At 44.1% G+C, this 17645-nt stretch overlaps 1 protein-coding gene across 6 annotated transcripts in view; it reads left to right on the forward strand.

Annotated features, from left to right (window-relative positions):
• The window catches only part of FLNB (filamin B), a 131020-nt gene that overhangs the window by 52255 nt on the left and 61120 nt on the right, over positions 1-17645 (forward strand). For all 6 annotated transcript variants that reach the window (XM_031953181.1, XM_031953191.1, XM_031953198.1 and 3 more), the window contains exons 3-9: positions 2005-2102; positions 3041-3188; positions 7217-7335; positions 8159-8236; positions 9356-9518; positions 10482-10679; positions 12622-12759. In XM_031953181.1, the coding sequence (XP_031809041.1) occupies positions 2005-2102; positions 3041-3188; positions 7217-7335; positions 8159-8236; positions 9356-9518; positions 10482-10679; positions 12622-12759 (942 nt within the window). The remainder of the gene's footprint in view (positions 1-2004; positions 2103-3040; positions 3189-7216; positions 7336-8158; positions 8237-9355; positions 9519-10481; positions 10680-12621; positions 12760-17645) is intronic.

Raw genomic sequence — 17645 nt, forward strand, 5'->3', positions numbered from 1 at the left:
CCTCCAGATTGAACCAACTTCATATTTGTTTCGATAAGAGCTCACCTCAGTATCTATGCATAATTGGATTGGGCCTGATTGTCTTAATTTAGGCTAATGTGGTCTTAGTCCCTGTCCCTTCCAAACACTAGAATAATATTCATTCATCAGCTTGTTCAGCAGGCCTTTCTCTGTCCCGAGGTTCTGAATTCTAGGTGGGGTTGAGGGAAATGGGTTTGCAGGTTGGCTGCGGTTCTTTGACTTATTCATTTTGGAAATAACATTTCCCAGCCTGTTGATTCTGATTCCCAGAGAAGGTAAGTCAGGAGAACCATTTTTTCCTGGCCTTTGTGGTGAGATGCATGGAATGAAGCCTGGTATATAGCCATAGAGAAACAAAAATGTCCATTCCTGGCAATGAATTCTGACTTTGTTGAAGTATTCTTCAATTCAAGTTAAGTTAGACATTTATTAAGCACTTACTAAGTACCAGGAACTGCACCAAGTGTGTACCATGCAAATAAAAGCAGAAAGATTGACCCTGGTCTCAAGCTGCTTCCTCCTAATAGCAGAAGACAACTCATAAAAAGGAAGTGTAGGTAGAGGGGAGTAGGAGAAGGGACCACTGGGTTGTGTTCAGTGAGTAGAACCTCGAGAAGAATCTGGCCATAGTGGGCCCGAGCATTTGCCTTCAAATGGAGAGGCTGTACCGATTCTGGGAGGATCTTCAGGAGAATGTGGAAGGGAGGAAAGGTGGTAGCCTTCATGGAATCTTGGAGCTTTGGAATAGGAGGAGGAGGAAAAGAACGAGAAGGGAGACGGAGGAAGAGGAAGAGGAGATGGGTTCAGACGAATAGGTGACAAGATCATCTATTTTGGAAGTGATATAGATGATAAGTGCAATAGGAACCCAAGAAAGGTGAGAGGAGTCTTGGCTGGAATCCCTGCTTCTCAGAGCAGCTGGGAATTAAGCCAGACTCTTGAGGATGGGCAACAAAATTAGTTTGCTTAAAATTGGAGCCAGTGCCTTTTGGGGTTTTTGTATTATCTACATTTCCAAGAACATTCCTCTTCTTTTCTACTGAGAGAGCCATCTTTCATCCCAAAGACTTTTAGAGTAAAAAAAAAGGTAGCTCTGAGAGAGAGAGAGAGAGAGCGCATATTTTTCAGCTCTTCTTTGGGAGAGAAGTTGTTAGCAGACATGTTTTTAAAGAAAATGACAGACTAAAAAATTTGGAATTTGTGGCTGTATGTAGCCTGTAATTAAAAATTGCATATTTCAGTGTTTTGTTGATGGTTACTAAGTTTAGAATTAAATAATTACACAATAAAAGGCCTGCTGGAATTCTGATTCTCCTGGATGAAGAAACAACATGGTAGAACAGCATGGGCCAAGGAGAATAGATCAGAATGAAGCTTGGAGTGCAGGGTGAGGAGGCTGATCAGACCAGGGAAGGGGGGAGAAGCTGCTGGAGATGAGGTTGGGTGGCTCTGGGTGGGTCAGGTTCTGGAGGCCTTTGGGTCTGAACTTGATAACTCTTGGGAACTGCTTGGGAAGTGGGAATGCTCCCCAAGTCCTAATTTGAAGTTCCTGGAGTGGTACAGGAGAAGAGAGAAAAGAGAACCAGTAAATTGCTTCTTCAGGAAGAGTCTCCCAGTAGATATTGGGAAAATGTCAGATTTATCAGACATCAATCTTTTTTGAATCATCTCTGTATCTTCTACCCATGTTTTTAAAAAAAATTACAAGACTCAGATTGAGATGGTGAATTTCCTTCCATTTAAGCCTTAATTGTATTAGAGAAAAGGAGGGTAAAGATTCCTAAAACTAGAGAGAATGCAGGTAGAACAAGCTCCCTGCAGGGAGTTTGGTGAATGACCATTGTGGGAATTGTGGTCTGATTCTGATGTATTTTGGGAAGGCGAAGCATGGGTCTCTCTGGATAATTGCTGCTGCTGTTGCAGTTGCCATCAGGTGACTTGGCTTTAGGGTACGGGTCCGCTGAAAGTTCCTCTATTCTCCAGGTCTCTGCCCTGACTGGGAATCTTGGGATCCCTCAAAGCCGGTGGACAATGCCCGGGAAGCCATGCAGCAGGCCGATGACTGGTTGGGGGTCCCACAGGTAAGAGCCCTGCCCTCCTCCATCCTCTCTGGTATCTGAGTAGTTTTCTGTCAAATCAGTCAGTAAGCATTGAGCTCCTCCTATGTGCAGGCGCTGTGCTAGGCCTTGGGGATACAGCTCTTAGCTTCAAGTAGCTTATGCTGTATTGGGCAAGACAAACACAGAATAGAAAGGAAGGATTATGGCTACTGAATATGGATCACAACATTGTATTTTCACCTTTTTTGTTTTTTGCTTTTTTTTTCCTACCTCATTTTTTTTTTTGATCTGACTTTTCTTATGCAACAAGATAAATTTGGGAATATGTTTAGAAGAATAGCACATGTTTAACCTATATTGATTTATTTGCTTTCTCTGGGAGGGAAAAAATTTTTAATACACAAGTTTTTTTTTTTAAGGATGAATGTTGAAAACTATCTTTGCTTATATTTTGACAATTAAAAGCTATTATTATTTTTTTTAAAGATGAAAAGGAAGGGATAGGAGTAAGAGATCAAAGGGGGAAATGAACAGATCTTTTTTAAGAATGATGTGAATTCAAATACTTATTGCCATTATTATTACTATTATTGATTTATTCTTAATCCCCAAGCTAGAAGTAGACTGTGGGATTGTGGGTAGGTGGCTGGAGTATAGCTGCCTGTGGGGAGGTCTTAGTTGGATCTATTGTGGGGAATCCTAACCAGGGCCGGAATACTGGTCATCCTTAGGGATGGGCATTTAGATGCTGGACATCAGGGGATGGATAACAGAGAAAGGCGACTGGGTCACTTCTGGTTTGGTTTTGCCAAATGGCTTGACTTGTGGGTTTCATTGGGTAATTTATTGTGAAGTTATTGAAAACTGATCGCAGAGGGTTTTAAATTTTTCTTTGTTTATTATCAGAGTTTAAGGTGGCAGGTGTATATCTGAGGAATGACCACTCTATTCTCTTTAAGGTCATCACTCCTGAAGAAATCATTCACCCCAATGTGGATGAACACTCCGTCATGACTTACCTGTCTCAGTTTCCCAAAGCCAAACTCAAGCCGGGAGCCCCTCTCAAACCCAAACTCAACCCAAAGAAGGCCCGGGCCTATGGCCGAGGTGAGGAGGATTCTGGGAGACTGGGTTCCATGACAGCTTTATTCATGTTTCTAATTGAAAGTTCACCTTTTCAGGGAAATCTCCAGGTGTGAGCTATGGGTGGAATGTGTTTGCCTGAGTCTTTCCCGACTGGTTCCCACCCCCTGCTAACTTTGTGTTTGCAGTTGCCCCTTCTAGATGTAAATGGAGTCATTGTTAGTCTTTACTAGACCAGCCCTTTGCTGAAACCTCCTGGGTATGATCCCTATTATGCATCCTACCGGCCTGGTGCAGACTTGCTTAACAAAACCAGCAGTAGAAATCAAATCCCCGAAAACAATCTGATTTGTAACCTGGAGAAGGTGTATTTTTAAACAAAGATCTAAAATTGTGGTAACTCCTTTGAATTTAAATTTTTAAAAAATTTAAAACAAAATGAATAAAATTCCAATATTTCACTTTATCCTCCTTTGGATGGAGAAAAAAAGAGAAAAAATAAAACTTTTATAACAAACTTGCTTAGTCAAAAAAAAAAAAAAGAAAGAAATTCCTCCATTGGCCAGGTTTAAAAAAAAAGTATCTCATTCTTTTTCATTTTTAATTTAATTTAAATTCTTTTTTGTTTTTATATGAATAAAATTCTATTTTCTTTCTCAATCCTCTATCTCTTTATCCTTCCTTGGATGGAAAAAAATAGGGCTTTTGTAACAAATATGCAGAGTCAAAAAGAGAAATTGCTACCTTGGTCATGTTTTTAAAAAGTATTTTGTTCTTTTTAATTAAAAAATTTAAATTTAATATAATTTTTTATGAATAAAATATAAAAAAATAAAATTTTATGAATAGAATTTTCTCTATCCTACCTTAGATGCAGGAAAAAGAAATGGAAAACTTTTATCACAAATAAGCATAGTCAAGAAAAAGGTCTAAACCTTGACCATGTAATTTAAAAATTATCCATTTTTCCTCCTGAATGTGTCCGTTCTCTCCAGGAATTGGGTAGCGTGATTCATCATCTGTTCTCTGGACCCATCATTGGGCCTTGTTTTGATCATCAGAGTTATAGCTGCCTTTTCAGTTTTGTTGTGGAAATGGCTCTTCTGGTTCTGCTCACTTGACTCTGCATCAGTTCATACAGATTTTCCCAGGTTCTAGGACGTTTCCTTCTCTTGGTGATCACTTTTAATTAGGACGGTAATGAGAGCTTGATTCCTGGACTTGGGTTCAAATCCTGACTCCACCATTTCTACCCGTGTGATCCTGGCAAAGTCCCCTGACCTCAAGCCCCTTCCAGTTTTAGATCTCTATTTCCATGAGAGAAGAGGGCTGGAGCTTTGGAGGTTGCCCAAAGCCAAAGAAATTCATTAGTTAGTGGTGTAGCATAGAGCACTGGGCTTGCTCGAGGTCTGTGTTCAAATCTAGCCTCCTTGTGTCACCTGGGATGGCTCACTAGTCTCTGTCTGCCTCAGTTTCCTCGACTGTAAAATGAGTATACCTTTTAGGGTTATTGTGAAAATCCAGGAGTTAAAAGATTATGTGAAATATGTCCATTGCTTAGCAAACCTGATTGTTCAGTTGGTTTTGACTCTTCGTGACCTTATTTGTGTTTTGGGGCAAAGAGAATGGAATAGTTCGCCATTTCCTTCTCCTGTTCATTTTAACAATGAGACTAACGGGGTTAAATGACTTGCCTAGGGTCACACCGCTAGTGCGTGTCTGAGGCTGGATTTGAACTTGGGAAGATGAGCCTTCCTGATTCCAAGCTCAGTGCTCTCTCTCCTGAACGCGATAGCTGCCCCTTGCAAACCTTGAAATGCTGTAGAAGTGCTTAGTGCTTATTTTCCTGCTGAGAATGAGTTTATTCTTTAAAGTACTAGCATTAGCAATAGCATAATGTCCTGGGTTTAATTTTTTTTTTTGCTGAGGCAATGGGGGTTACGTGACTTATCCAGGATCACACAGCCAGGATAATGTCATGGTTTTAAAGCCCTTTGATTATTGCAAGGTCCTTTTTATGTAACGATTTTCTAAGGAAGATTGTGACAAGGACTATTATTCCTGTTACACAAATAAGGACACTTGGGCTCTCTGAGGTTTGGCAATCTACCCCCAGCTCGGAGTCCAGCCCTCTGCCCACTAGCCCACGTTGCCTTTGGAAATGAAAAACAGAGGTGAGCTCTCTGAGTGAGTGACAGCTGTCACTTACCTAGTGCTTTTTTTCATAGATCAGAGACTCAGGGCAAATCTGCCTGGTTTTGCTCCTAATTTTTTTTTTTTTTGTTAATGACTCACCCAGCCTCCTCCCAGTGAGGAAGCCCCACGGAGGCCAGATTAGCCTCCAGGTCCAGCTTGTTATCCTCCGACCACGCTGCCTCCCCAGAGCTAAGCCAGCGAGCTCTGCTTTCTCCAGGAGCATCCAGCGAGACTAGAATTCAGGCCTTAGGCCTCTGAGCTTCTCTGAAAGGCAACAGGCTAGAACAGCCCGGTCCTTTGGTAGACGGACCCGAGAGGCCGGATGAAATCTCTCCTGGCGCTGATGGTTTGTTTGTAAGGAGCTTATCGCCGGCTTTCATATTTCCTCACCCACCATGAGTCAGTTTCCTTTCCCCGTCACCTCTCGCTGTGTTGTTCGGCCCTCTTCCTTCATCTGCTGCTTTGTTCGGGCGGGTTCAGCCTGAATGGCTTTGTGTGGAGGAGCCACGACGGCTATTTTGGGAACCAGGACGGGCAGTAACGGTGGCCCCCGGTCCGACCGGGCCCCCGTGGAAAGTCTGACTCGGGACGTCGCACCTGTCCCAAGATGTGTCAGAGGCGCTGGAGCAGCCAGCGTGCTTGGAAAAAGAAGCTAAGTCTGCTCGTGCTAATGTGCTGTTCGTTTGGGAGGAAACTCTTAACGAGCAAGTGAAAGAAAATTTCCATCCCCTTTGTGGCAAGTGGGATTTTGTCTTTCTTGAGTTGCCAGGATTTTTTTTTTTAAATAACTTTGTTTTTAAAAAGAATAAGAAATGAGAACACTGGGATGAGATAAATCTATATTGTTACAGGTGTCTCCTTAGTTATGTAAATGAGTCTGCGAGCATCCTGTGCCAGTGGGGAGAGAGGGATCACAGACCCATCTATTTGAGAAAAAGTCAGAAAATCATCTTCTCTGGTCCTTTCTGTCTGGCACAGTAGCTTTTGTTCACGGAAATGGATGCAGCAGGGAAATGTGGCAGAAACTCATGGGTGCTGGTTTCAGGACAAACCTTTTTCTGCCATTGAGATCAGGTTTAATCTGTTTTACTAAGTAATTTCTAACTGGCCAGTCATGGCCATATTCAAGTTCTTTCTTGTAAACTCATTATGTCAATCTTTTTCATTGAGATCAGGTTTAATCTGTTTTATTAAATCATAAATAATTTCTAATTGTCCAGTCATGGCCATATTCAAGTTCCTTCTTATAAATTAAACCTTTTTCTGTCACTGAAATCTGGTGTAATCTGTTTTACTAAGTAATTTCTAACTGTCCAGTCATGGCCATATTTAAGTTCTGACTTGTAAACTCACCATGACAGCGTACAGCTTGACGCTTGCTAGCAGAGCCGTTTTCTGCCTCCCACAGAAGAGTTGTTTCAGGCTGTCCTCCTAGTTTCCTGGGCTTGCTCCAGATCTGTGATTTTGTCAGCATGGTGTGGAAATTCCCTCTGAGGCTAGAAATCATCCTCTGCGCTGTCACTTGGTTGTCTGAAGCAGCTAGGTTGCAGCTTGCTTTTGGTCACACAAAACATGTTGTGTTTTTTTAATTAAAATTTTAATTAATTAATTACTTTAATTAATTAATTTTTAATTAAAGCTTTTTATTTACAAAGCATGTGCCTGGGTAATTTTTCCAGCATTGACCCTTGCCCAGCCTTCTGTCCCAGCACCACGTTTGAGGAGCCAGGTCTCACTCTCGAGCTTCCCCTGTGCGACTTTCTGGATGCCGCCCAAGTTAATGTCGTGACTTCAGTCCGATAACCTTTCTAACTTTTCTAGCACTTCTGGTAACTTGTGTCTTGAATGTTGAACAGGAATTGAGCCCACTGGAAACATGGTGAAGCAGCCGGCCAAGTTTACGGTGGACACTATCAGTGCTGGACAAGGGGACGTGATGGTTTTTGTGGAAGATCCTGAGGGGAATAAAGAGGAGGTAGGTGGACTTTCCTGGTCAGTGCTTGGTCACAGCGTGTACCACATGAACTCTGCCCCCATCTCTGCCCTGGTACCTTCAGTCTTTGCTCATTTTTCTCCCATAGGTTGAGGGTCTCATTTACTGGGTAGAACTTTGCATGGATTCTCTTAGCACATTGAAAGTCATAAAGGATACTTGACTTCCTGTTTTGGAGAGTGATTTCCTTTAGAGAGAAACAGCTCTTGTTTAGTCATATACTAGTCATATAGTTATATGTTCCCAGTGTGGTGTATGCACTGTGTAAAGCCCAACTTAACTTTCTATCAAGGAAACACTCATGTACACAGCAATTAAAAAGTGATTTGGAGGAAGGGATCAAAGATGGAAGATATACCCTAATATCGGATGCTTATTTAGGAAAATAACACAAGGGACCCAAGACTGTGGAGGCTTTCCAATATGATGGGGCCCCATTATTGGTGGCCGTGCATGGACATTCCGGGATTTAAGAGTTATCATCCCCTGATGTCAGGGTGCGGGGAGGGGGGAACGGGGAGGGGGTGGGATCTTTGAAAACGAACAACCGACTTCAACCTTTTCCTCTTATCTCTAAGAGAAAATTAAAACTTGGTGTGTTTTTTGTTTTCACGAATTTATGACTGGCCATTTGTTTCAGCACTTTTGAATCTCTGTTGGTTTTAGGAATGCCTTGGAGAAGAGCTGGTCAGAGATCCCGGGTCAACAGCTTGAATGGCTGGCCCAGAAGGATCCCGGCTGCCGGCTACGCCATTCCTTCTGCGGTATTTTGTGGTCTCTAACGTTCTTGTGCTTCTGCTTCCAGGCACAAGTGACTCCAGACAGTGACAAGAACAAGACTTACTCTGTTGAGTATCTGCCTAAAGTCGCTGGACTTCACAAGGTAAGAGTTGGACTTCTGGGGCGATCTAACTGCTAACATAGGATGGGGTTGATCCATCTTGAATCCCTGGTTAAGGGAAAAATTAAGTACTAATTGTTTCCGTTTCATAGAGCTTCACTTTGGACCTCCTTTGCCATGATGGAGGATACTCACTGAGCTCGCTTTAAGCAAATCTCTAAAAGCTAAAACAAATAAATCTCTTAATGTTTTGTGAATGATGAAATCACTAAACTGTGGGGCTCTTTGTAATGTGAAAGCTTAAATAATATGTACTTTAACACTTTAAGTTCACTTGAAGCATTTTCCTAAGATCTCAACCTTTGAAAATACTATGAGGAAAAGTAGGGGCCTGAAAAATCAGAACAGAGAAGGATGGAACAAAACATGGTAGCAGAGGGATCTTGTCCTGTCCAGGATCTCAGGAAGATGTTGGAAGAACTTGATAACAACAACAATAATAATGACAATAATAGCTACCACTTAGATACATGCCAAGCATTGTATTAAGCACTTTAAAAATATTATCTCATTTGATCCTCACAACTATTCTTCTTCTTCTTCTTCCTTCTTCTTTCTCCTGCTCCTCTTCTTCCTCCTCTTCTTCCTCTTTCTCTTCCTCCTCTTCCTCTTCCTCCTTCTTTTCCTTTCTCCTCCTCTGTCCTCCCTTCTCTTCCACCTTCTTCTTCCTCCTTCTAATGAGGTAATTTGACTACACGGCCTCTGAGGTCTTCCCTTCTGCTCCAACTTAATGATCCTGGGATCCAATGATTCGGTTCCTTCCAGTACTTATTTTCCTAGGTTTTAATCAGTCCTTTTTATTTTCCATCACACTCAGTCCTTGACTTCTTTTCCCCAAAACACCCTCTTCTACTCTGATTAACCTTCCTTTGTATCAGTGAAAAAAAAAAAAAAGAACGAATGTTTCAGTAGAACCAATCGGGTCTGCTAGTGTTTGCAGCATTCAGTACCCACGGTCCCCTTTCTCCCCACCAAAAGAAGGAAAGGGTGTTTGATCATCTTTCGCTGGGCTGGAGATGGCTTGGAGGCTCCCACAGGGTTTGGTTCCTTTGTTACAGTGGAACTGGCCGGACCTGAAGCCGCTTTCTCTGATCCTCACAGGTCACAGTTCTCTTTGCTGGTCAGCACATCTCCAAGAGTCCGTTTGAGGTCAATGTTGACAAGGCCCAGGGCGATGCCAGCAAAGTGACAGCCAAAGGACCAGGCTTGGAAGCCACTGGCAATATTGCTAATAAGGCAACTTTCTTTGACATCTACACAGCAGGTACCGCGCCTCTTTCTTGTGGGACTTAGTGGGTTGTTCCCTATAATCGTGGCCCTCGACATGTCCCTTCTTTTCTCTGAGTCTTGGTTTCTTTTTTGTGGAGGGTGGGGATTGGCCTCCAAGGGCCCACTCAGCTCTAAATCCCATCCTCTCCCAAGGATCTTATTTCTGTTGGAGAGGAGCCCCATGGCCACAGTGAATCCAAGGTGATTCTAGGGATATAAGAGGGCAATTACTCACCCTGGAGCCCCAATAATGACTCTTTGTAGGAGGTACCACTTGAGATGACTTAGAACACTTAATTTTCTGAAATTTTGGTCAGCTATTAAAAATAGCTCTTTTTAGGGGGCAGAGCCCAAGTTGACATGTGTTGAATATAACTTTAGAACTTGAGTACATCAATGGATTAAACCCTCCCAGCACAATATAAGAGTTCCCACAGATGCACCAAAGCCATTCTTGAGCTCTGTCAGCTGAAGAGAGAGACGGGTGGATGGGCTCCTGTGTGTCCTTCAGAAGTAAAAGGGAGGAAACATAACTTTAAGAGTTACTTGCTTCGGAGGGAGATAGGGCACCAGGGACTTTGGAGAGCAATTTAAGTAATTTCCATCTCCCAGGACTCAATAAACTTCAGAAAGTAACTAGGGCTTGGGAGTCTAGTTTTAGTTTCCAGTGAGGGCTGAGCCATCTGTCCTCAAAGGCTCTGACATGATTTTGTACCTTGAAGCTCTTCGTTGAGCTTCTAAGCAATATTGCTTAGAATTGAGTGCTATTGAATTGAGCTTCTAAAGCAACTAAGATTTTTTGTATCTAAACACTCTGCTGCTGTTCGGAAGCCTCTCTTCTGTTAGGTCCTCTGCTAAGTGTGAGGATACATAGAATAAAAACAGGTCTTGCCCTCAAGCCGCTCAAATTCTATGAGGAAGATGTTTGAGCTCTTGGAAAATGGCGGTTCTTTTGCAGGAGCTGGTGTGGGAGACATCGAAGTGGAGGTGGAAGATCCCCAAGGGAAGAAAACGGTAGAAATGGTCATAGAAGACAAAGGGAATCAGGTCTACCGCTGTGCCTACAAACCCATTCAGGCTGGTCCCCATGTGGTCAAGGTCTCATTTGCTGGGGAATCTATTCCCAAAAGCCCCTTTACCGTGAATGTTGGCGAAGGTAGGCACTTTAATAGAATACGTGTCTTCTTGAAAGTCTCTTATTTGTGCTTTTTGAATTACCGGTGTCTCCCAAGGAATCTTTCTTGCTCGTAAAAAAAATGATTTTATGATTGTAAATGTCTTAAAAATTCATGGCACAAAAATGATCTGTGTTCTTTAGTGGCTCCAGAGAATTAAAGAATAAGCTTTTTTCTCCAACTTCTTCCTTTTGTTTTTTCAACTCCTTATTCTCTCCTAAACCAGTACTGAACTCAGTTTCTCCTTATTCTGTCCTCTGCTCCTGCGCTCTGCAGACTTCTCTCTCCCGATCCGTTTCATTTGGGGGATTTTGGACTTCACCAGGAATAACGGCTTCCCTCGTGAGAGGGGCTGTTCCGAGACGGCTTGCTGGTAAGGGGAGGGAGAGGCGGTGGTCCTCGTCTTTTCTTGGCTTGTGTAGCAGCATGCCCTGCATGCCGTGTTTGTGATCCTTGTGGGTAAAAAACCAAAGCACTGTGGTCATCTCTGAGTCACTGATCAAAACCTGATGGAGCCCCCACAAAGCTCGGAGCCAGGGTATCGTCAGATGGTTCTGAACAGGAGCCCTAGCAGCTGGCTTTGTTTAAAATGCCTCCATTAGCTGGTAGCTGGACTTAGCGTAGGCTGGAAAGGTCAGTCGTAACCCACCCTCCGTGTATGACACGGCCTAACATTTTTGGCTCTTTGATTTATTTCACAATTCCTTCGCTAAATAAGAACCCTTTTTACTAGAAGAGCCCTGTCGAGATTGATTTCCATGAGGAATCGCTGATTTCTCACTCCCCTTGACAGTGGATGGAATTCTAAGTTCATTAACAATGTTTGTCTCCCTGAGACATATTTCAGGAAAGTATTTAAATAAATAAAAAAAATCCCAAGAAAGGGTTTGAATAGTTGGCTTTTCTCTTCATGGAGTAAACAGCTGAGATCACTGGCCCATGCAGAGAAAAAATACCTTCCTTTCTCCTACTGAAAGTGAGTTTGCCAGAGATGGGGAGCTTAAAGCTCCAGGGACGGGGACCGCAAAGTCAGCAGTTAGGCTTTAAGAAAGGACGGTCCTGTGCCACAGATTTTGTCCAACAAATCCTCATTTCCTTTGCTAATGAGACTTGCCCACGTGCCTTCAAGTTTTCTAATGTGTTTCCTGTGCATCTTATTATTATTTTTGGAAATAGTCCATTTGTTAAAAATCAGTCTCTAATTTTTGGCCTTCTCAAGGGTGGATATATTGTGAGCAATTTCTGATCTTCATTTGAGCTTTTTTTTTTTTTTAACCCACTTTAAACTAGAATCAGAGCTCACTGAGTAGCATTTTTTGGTAAGGATTTGTGGCTGTGCATATGGCAACCATTTTATAACATGTAGTTGTTGGGCCTCAGTCTCTATAAGTTGGGATTGGGTTGGACCAGTCGAGTATTTTTTGTTGTTTTTTCTTAAATTTCTTCTCCTTGACTCTAGTCTGGAAGAAAATCAGCTTTAAAAATGGCTGACCCAGGATTTGGCTCCCGGTCAGACATTTAAAATCACATTAGCTGGAGGGGTCTTTAAAAGTAGTCTTGGAAATGTCCGACGGGCCTAATTACTGGGCTCTTGGGCAGGGCGGCGGGCTTTGCACGGAATCCAGCGACGTGGTCTGCGCTCCCCCTCCCTCGGCCGAGAGGGAATCAATGGGAGGCTTCAGCCGTCCCAGGCTCTCGCTGGGCCCGAGCCCATCCTGCCGACGGCTTCCATCTGTGTCGTGGCTGGACAGAGCCGCGCTTCTGTGTTTGCTGGCTGCGTGTGTTCCCCCAGTGGGACTCCGGGTCCGTGTCAGCGTTTTCTTCCTGTAAAGTGAAGGGCTTTTTTGTGGACGGCGGCTCCAAGCGGCCTTGGCCGGCCACGGGGGGCGGAGAATGAAAGTCTGACCTGAAATGTGTTTGCAGCCTGCAACCCGAATGCCTGCCGGGCCAGCGGTCGGGGCCTGCAGCCCAAGGGCGTGAGGATCCGCGAGACGGCCGACTTCAAGGTGGACACGAAGTCTGCAGGAAGCGGGGAGCTCAGTGTGACTGTGCGGGGGCCCAGTAAGTATCGCTTCCCCCAGTGAGCCATTTATGGGGGTCCCCAGGAACTCCCCTGTAACTGGGGAGAACCTGTCGACAACTCTGGGCAGACGAGATGGATCCAGGAGGGTAATCACAGAGGGAGGGCTGTCATTGAAAACAAAGTCTGGATGGAAACCATTTTTACAGCCCTGTAATGTCCCCCGGCATTCTGCCCCCTCTCAGAGCGCCATCTTGGATAACAAATAATATTGTAAATACAATCAGTATAACTGGTAAATATGGGAGGTACCGTGGCCATGAGCCAGTGTCCTCTGCCCAGAGTGAGGGCAGGGATATCTTTGTTTTTCTGTTGGAGCCATGCTTGTTCTTATCCTCCAATATTTAATTCTCTTTGATTTCCTTATTTGTAAAACGAGGGGGTTGGACAGCTCTGCATCTGGATCTAAGTTTGCATCAGTCAGGTTTGGCTCTCCAGTCGGACCCATCATGCTCCCTCTCTGCCAGGCGGACGGGGTCCATTTTTTATTTGAGGAGTGGAATTGAGCCAAGCCCCCAGCTTGGAGCTGATTATTAGTTCGGAATTCATTTCCCATCTGTCTTGAGTGTCCTGCCTCCCGTCATCGGAGGATCATTCCAAGGTCCACAAGTAATGCTGAGCCTCAGGAGGCACAGGAAAGCTTCCACTTTTGCAGGGATATGGAGGGCTCTGTCCCTCTGGCCTCCTATTTCCCCCATGGTTGACCCCACCTATGCTGGATCACTCGGTGCTGGCCTTCTTCCCCTTTTTCCTCTGTGTGGAATTCTTCTGTCACCAAAGGCCACTGACCCGAGCGAAGGGCACACCCTTTTGCAGATGGCGTTCTAGATGTTGGGGCGGGGAAGAAGGACTGGCTTAGACGCCGAAGGATCTCATATTATTCAGTTCCAGTCGGCCAGTACTTTGAAGGCTGGGTCCCAGGGGCTATTGTAGGTATTAGAGACCAAACAGCCCAGCTCCTGCTCCTCAAGAGCTTACCATCTGCTTGGCCAAGGCTCTGAGGGCTGATTTTCCCCAAAAGTTGCTCCCTCACATGGAGGGGCTCCATAGGCTTCTGGGTATTTGGGAAGTGAGTCAGGTTCCCTTCCCTGGACCCATTTCGGCTTCTGAGCTACAGAAATGCCATTCTGCTTTTGTTTTCAGCTGCTTGTTCTCCCCTCCAGTTGACACAAACTTTTGCTTGGGGGGCTCCAGCTCATTCAGTCACGGGGGTCCTCTGGGGCTTGCTGCTGTGCTGTGGCCTGATTGGGTCAGGGAGGAGTCCCGCACTGTGTGCACAGCTCCAACTCAGGCTCCTGAAGCTGGGCAGGACTTGCTGGGTGGGAGGCTGTGGTTCTAGGCAGGTAGCGGGCGGGCCGAGGCCCTCCAGAGAAACGCGGGGGCTGCCCTCGTTGGGGCCTGTCGCAACAAGAAATGTTTGACCCTGGTTCCCGTTGGTGACTCAGCTCCATTCCTCAGCTAACCACCGGTGAGCCATAGAGCGAGTTCCTGCCTGGTGTCTCAGACACAGGTTTTAGGAGCAGTGTCTACAAACTGAGAAGCAGCCCGGGGGGGGGGGGGGGGGGTTCAGGTTCAGTGCTTCTGGTTTGTGGGGCTGGGTGGCTCTCAGACATTTACAGATCAAATCCAGCCTCATGTAGTTGCTACCATGACCCTGAGCATCGGTCTCCATCTGCCTCAGTTTCCTCAGCCATAAAATGGGAACAATAGCATCTACCTCCAGGGTTGTTGTGAGGATCAAATATTTGTAATAAGTTATTTGCTAGATAAATACTTGAAACAGTCTTTGCAGAGAACCTGGCATATAGTAGGTGCTGAATAAATGCTTATTTTCTCCCACCCCATTTCATACACCCAAAGGAGGTGGTTTGGGTCACTGTTTAGAGCTTTGAAGTTTGATTATAGGATCATCCTCAGGAAAAGAATTTTTAGTTATAAACAAGAAAATGGAGGCTTTTCCCAAAACAAAAGGGATTTTCTGAATTTGCGTTAATCATAACATCAGAAATGAAAGGGGAAAGGGAATATAACTTCATTTGCCCGAAAAGATCCTTGACCAAAGATCTAGCTTTTCACTTAAGGTGGGGCTTGGAAAATGCCACTTGGGGTGAGAATGCCCTTTCCAATTTAGGAAGAAGTTTTGGATGGATTGATGGGATTATTTATATTCTGCTTATCCAAGTTACTCCACTCCCATTACAGTCCGTTAAAGTTTATTTTGTGTATTAATAGTGGCATTTTCTGATTTGGGGAAAGACTTTATCTGGCATTTAAATTTCCCTTTGGAGAGTCCCCAAGATCTGTTTCGAGTATGACAATCAGCTGATGAACTGGGAGGGTAAATGAGTGACTTCCTCTTCCAGCCCAAACAGGTTTTTATAAAATTGCCTATTAGAACTGCCCAAAGTTCTCCTCACTGGGCCAACAGCTGAAGGAGGATCTTGGTCCATGGATTAGATCCTTCAGGTGCTTTCCAGAACCTGTGGTTCCTACCACTCCTCTGCCCATCATCCAGAGGCCTTCCTCCAGGTCCTTTGACGTTACTTTGATCCCAATGGAGCTCTGGGGCTGTCTGTTGGCTCGCACTTTCTCCATAACCATCTTCATCCATTGTCAGAAAGTCAGTCACCAAGTCTTTTTGGTGCTCTTACTGTGATCCAGGCAACGTGCTTGGATGCAAACAAAGGCGAATAGCCGTCCTTAAAAGTGCTCATCCCACCCTCTGCTTTTAGCTTTCCATCGATGAGAAACTCACCACCTCCTAAGTCCTTGGTGACTTTCTTTGATCAAATCTCCTTGTTTGGTCTTGGGGTCTCAGTTCTTCTAAAATGAGACAACTGGCTCAGGGAGATCCTCCTCTCTCCAACCCCATTTTATATATAGGCAAATTGAGGCACAGAGATTAAGTGCTAGCTCGGGGTCTCACTAGTAATAAATGCCTGAGGCAGAATTTGAATGGGAATCTTCCCGATCCTGGCTCTGGCCCCTTCTGTAGCCAATGTTTTTAATGGATTTGATTATCTAACAAATAGAATGAGTAATAAAACCTCAAATAAAGCCTTAAATTGTACTCTGTGTTTATTAAAAACATCAACTCATAGGAAATAATAGCAGTAGAACTGAACAGAACTGTGCTGTAGTGATTTTTTTTCTCTGTGTGTGTGTCTTATAAATGGTTTTGCTGCCTTCCCCCTTAATTTCAGTGGGTGTATGTAAGATTTTTAATTCTCCTGTAATACTTATTTTTTCTTTCCATATTTCCTTGTATTATCGATATTGTTCATGGCACAATACCCTAGCGTTAAGAGCCCGAATCCAAGCTCTAAACCCCGTGAGTGAGTCGGTTATGTTCTCTGGGCCTTGTAGTGGAACGTTTGGACGAGGAGTCCCTTCTCCCCCTGAGTCTGGACGGATTACAACATTGTTTGCTTGCCTCTTCCCCAGGTGTTTGTTCTAGAAGCCCTTCCTGGTTTCTGTTATTCCAAATAAAGTAACAATGAAGGAAGTTTTTTTTTTTAATGCACTAAGGTTTTTTGTTTGTTTAATATTTAGCCTTTTTTTTTTCCTTTTTTCCTGAGATAGTTGGGGTTAAATAACTTGCCCAGGGTCTCACAGTCAGGAAGTGTTAAGTATCTAAGGTCAAATTTGAACTCAGGTCCTCCTGACTTCAGGGCTGGTGCTCCATCCCCTGCGCCACCCGGCTGCTCATATTTAGCCTTCCTGATAGAGTTCTAGTAACGAACTTTCTGGCCCAGAGGGTACCATCAGTTTGCTTCCTCTTACTGTCTTGTCAGCTGCCTGGCACATAGTAGGTGCTTAATAAAGGCTTACTGGCTTCTCCCCAGAAGGATCACGGTGCTCACCACATGGTGCCATGAGATTCCTGCTCCCCTTTTGTCCCACCAGCATGGAATTGAATCGTTTCAGATTCTTGGCCACTCCCATCCTCCAGGAGGTTGACTTGGGAGTCTGAAGAGCTGGGCCAGAGGCAGTCCAAGCCTTGGTTGATATCCTGCCAACTTAGAACGGCTTCAGATTTGGGCCCAGCCCTGGATCTCTTGGTGTAGCCAAACCTGAAGATATTTGTCTTCGCCAAAGCTGGGAAGAAGTGCCCGATCTTGCCACTCTTAGGGACCGTTGCTAGGTTGAGTTGGCAGAGGGCAGTGGGGAGCCACATTGGCCAAGGGACAGAAGTAGAACTGTTGGTTCTAGATCCCACCCAGTCCTCCAAAGTGGTTTTAGTTTCCATTTCTCCCTTTAAGGGAGTTGGAAAAAAAATTCTTGAGCAATGACTCTAATTTGCATTTTCTAAAATTATGACTTTTCTTGTGTTTCACTGGGGAGAATGAACATGGATTTGAAAGGATTTTGAAAGGATTTGAGAGGATTCATTGTAGCCCCTTAATGTCCGAGTTTCTCCTCAGACATTTGCCATATTCTCAAGGTATTTCTTTTCATTTTGGAATTCATTGTTGCATTACATTCCCTTAGTTTTATACTCTACTGCTGAACTTCTTGTAGTTTCTTTTATTTGTTTGAGATTCTTTTCTCATAATTGAGATATGCTTTTCCCTTGTCTCACTATTCACATTGGTTTTTTTCCTCCATTGATAACAGTATGGGACATTGCCATCGATTATTAGATCACTGATCCCATTGAGTGTTAGTCGAAGCTCATTTTTCGCTAAAAGATCATCTGTTCTTCCCACTGAATATCTGGTACATTCTCAGCCGCCTCTGACATGTGATCTCTTGGTACTTACTAAGATAGGGACTGACTCCATGTCATCCCCACCCCAGTGCAGGTTTGCCCCTCCGATAACACGTGCTCCCTGAAAGGATAAAGACCAAAATTCACAATATTAAA

Source organism: Sarcophilus harrisii, chromosome 1, assembly GCF_902635505.1.
Source record: "Sarcophilus harrisii chromosome 1, mSarHar1.11, whole genome shotgun sequence".
Classification (NCBI taxonomy): Eukaryota; Metazoa; Chordata; class Mammalia; order Dasyuromorphia; family Dasyuridae; genus Sarcophilus; species Sarcophilus harrisii.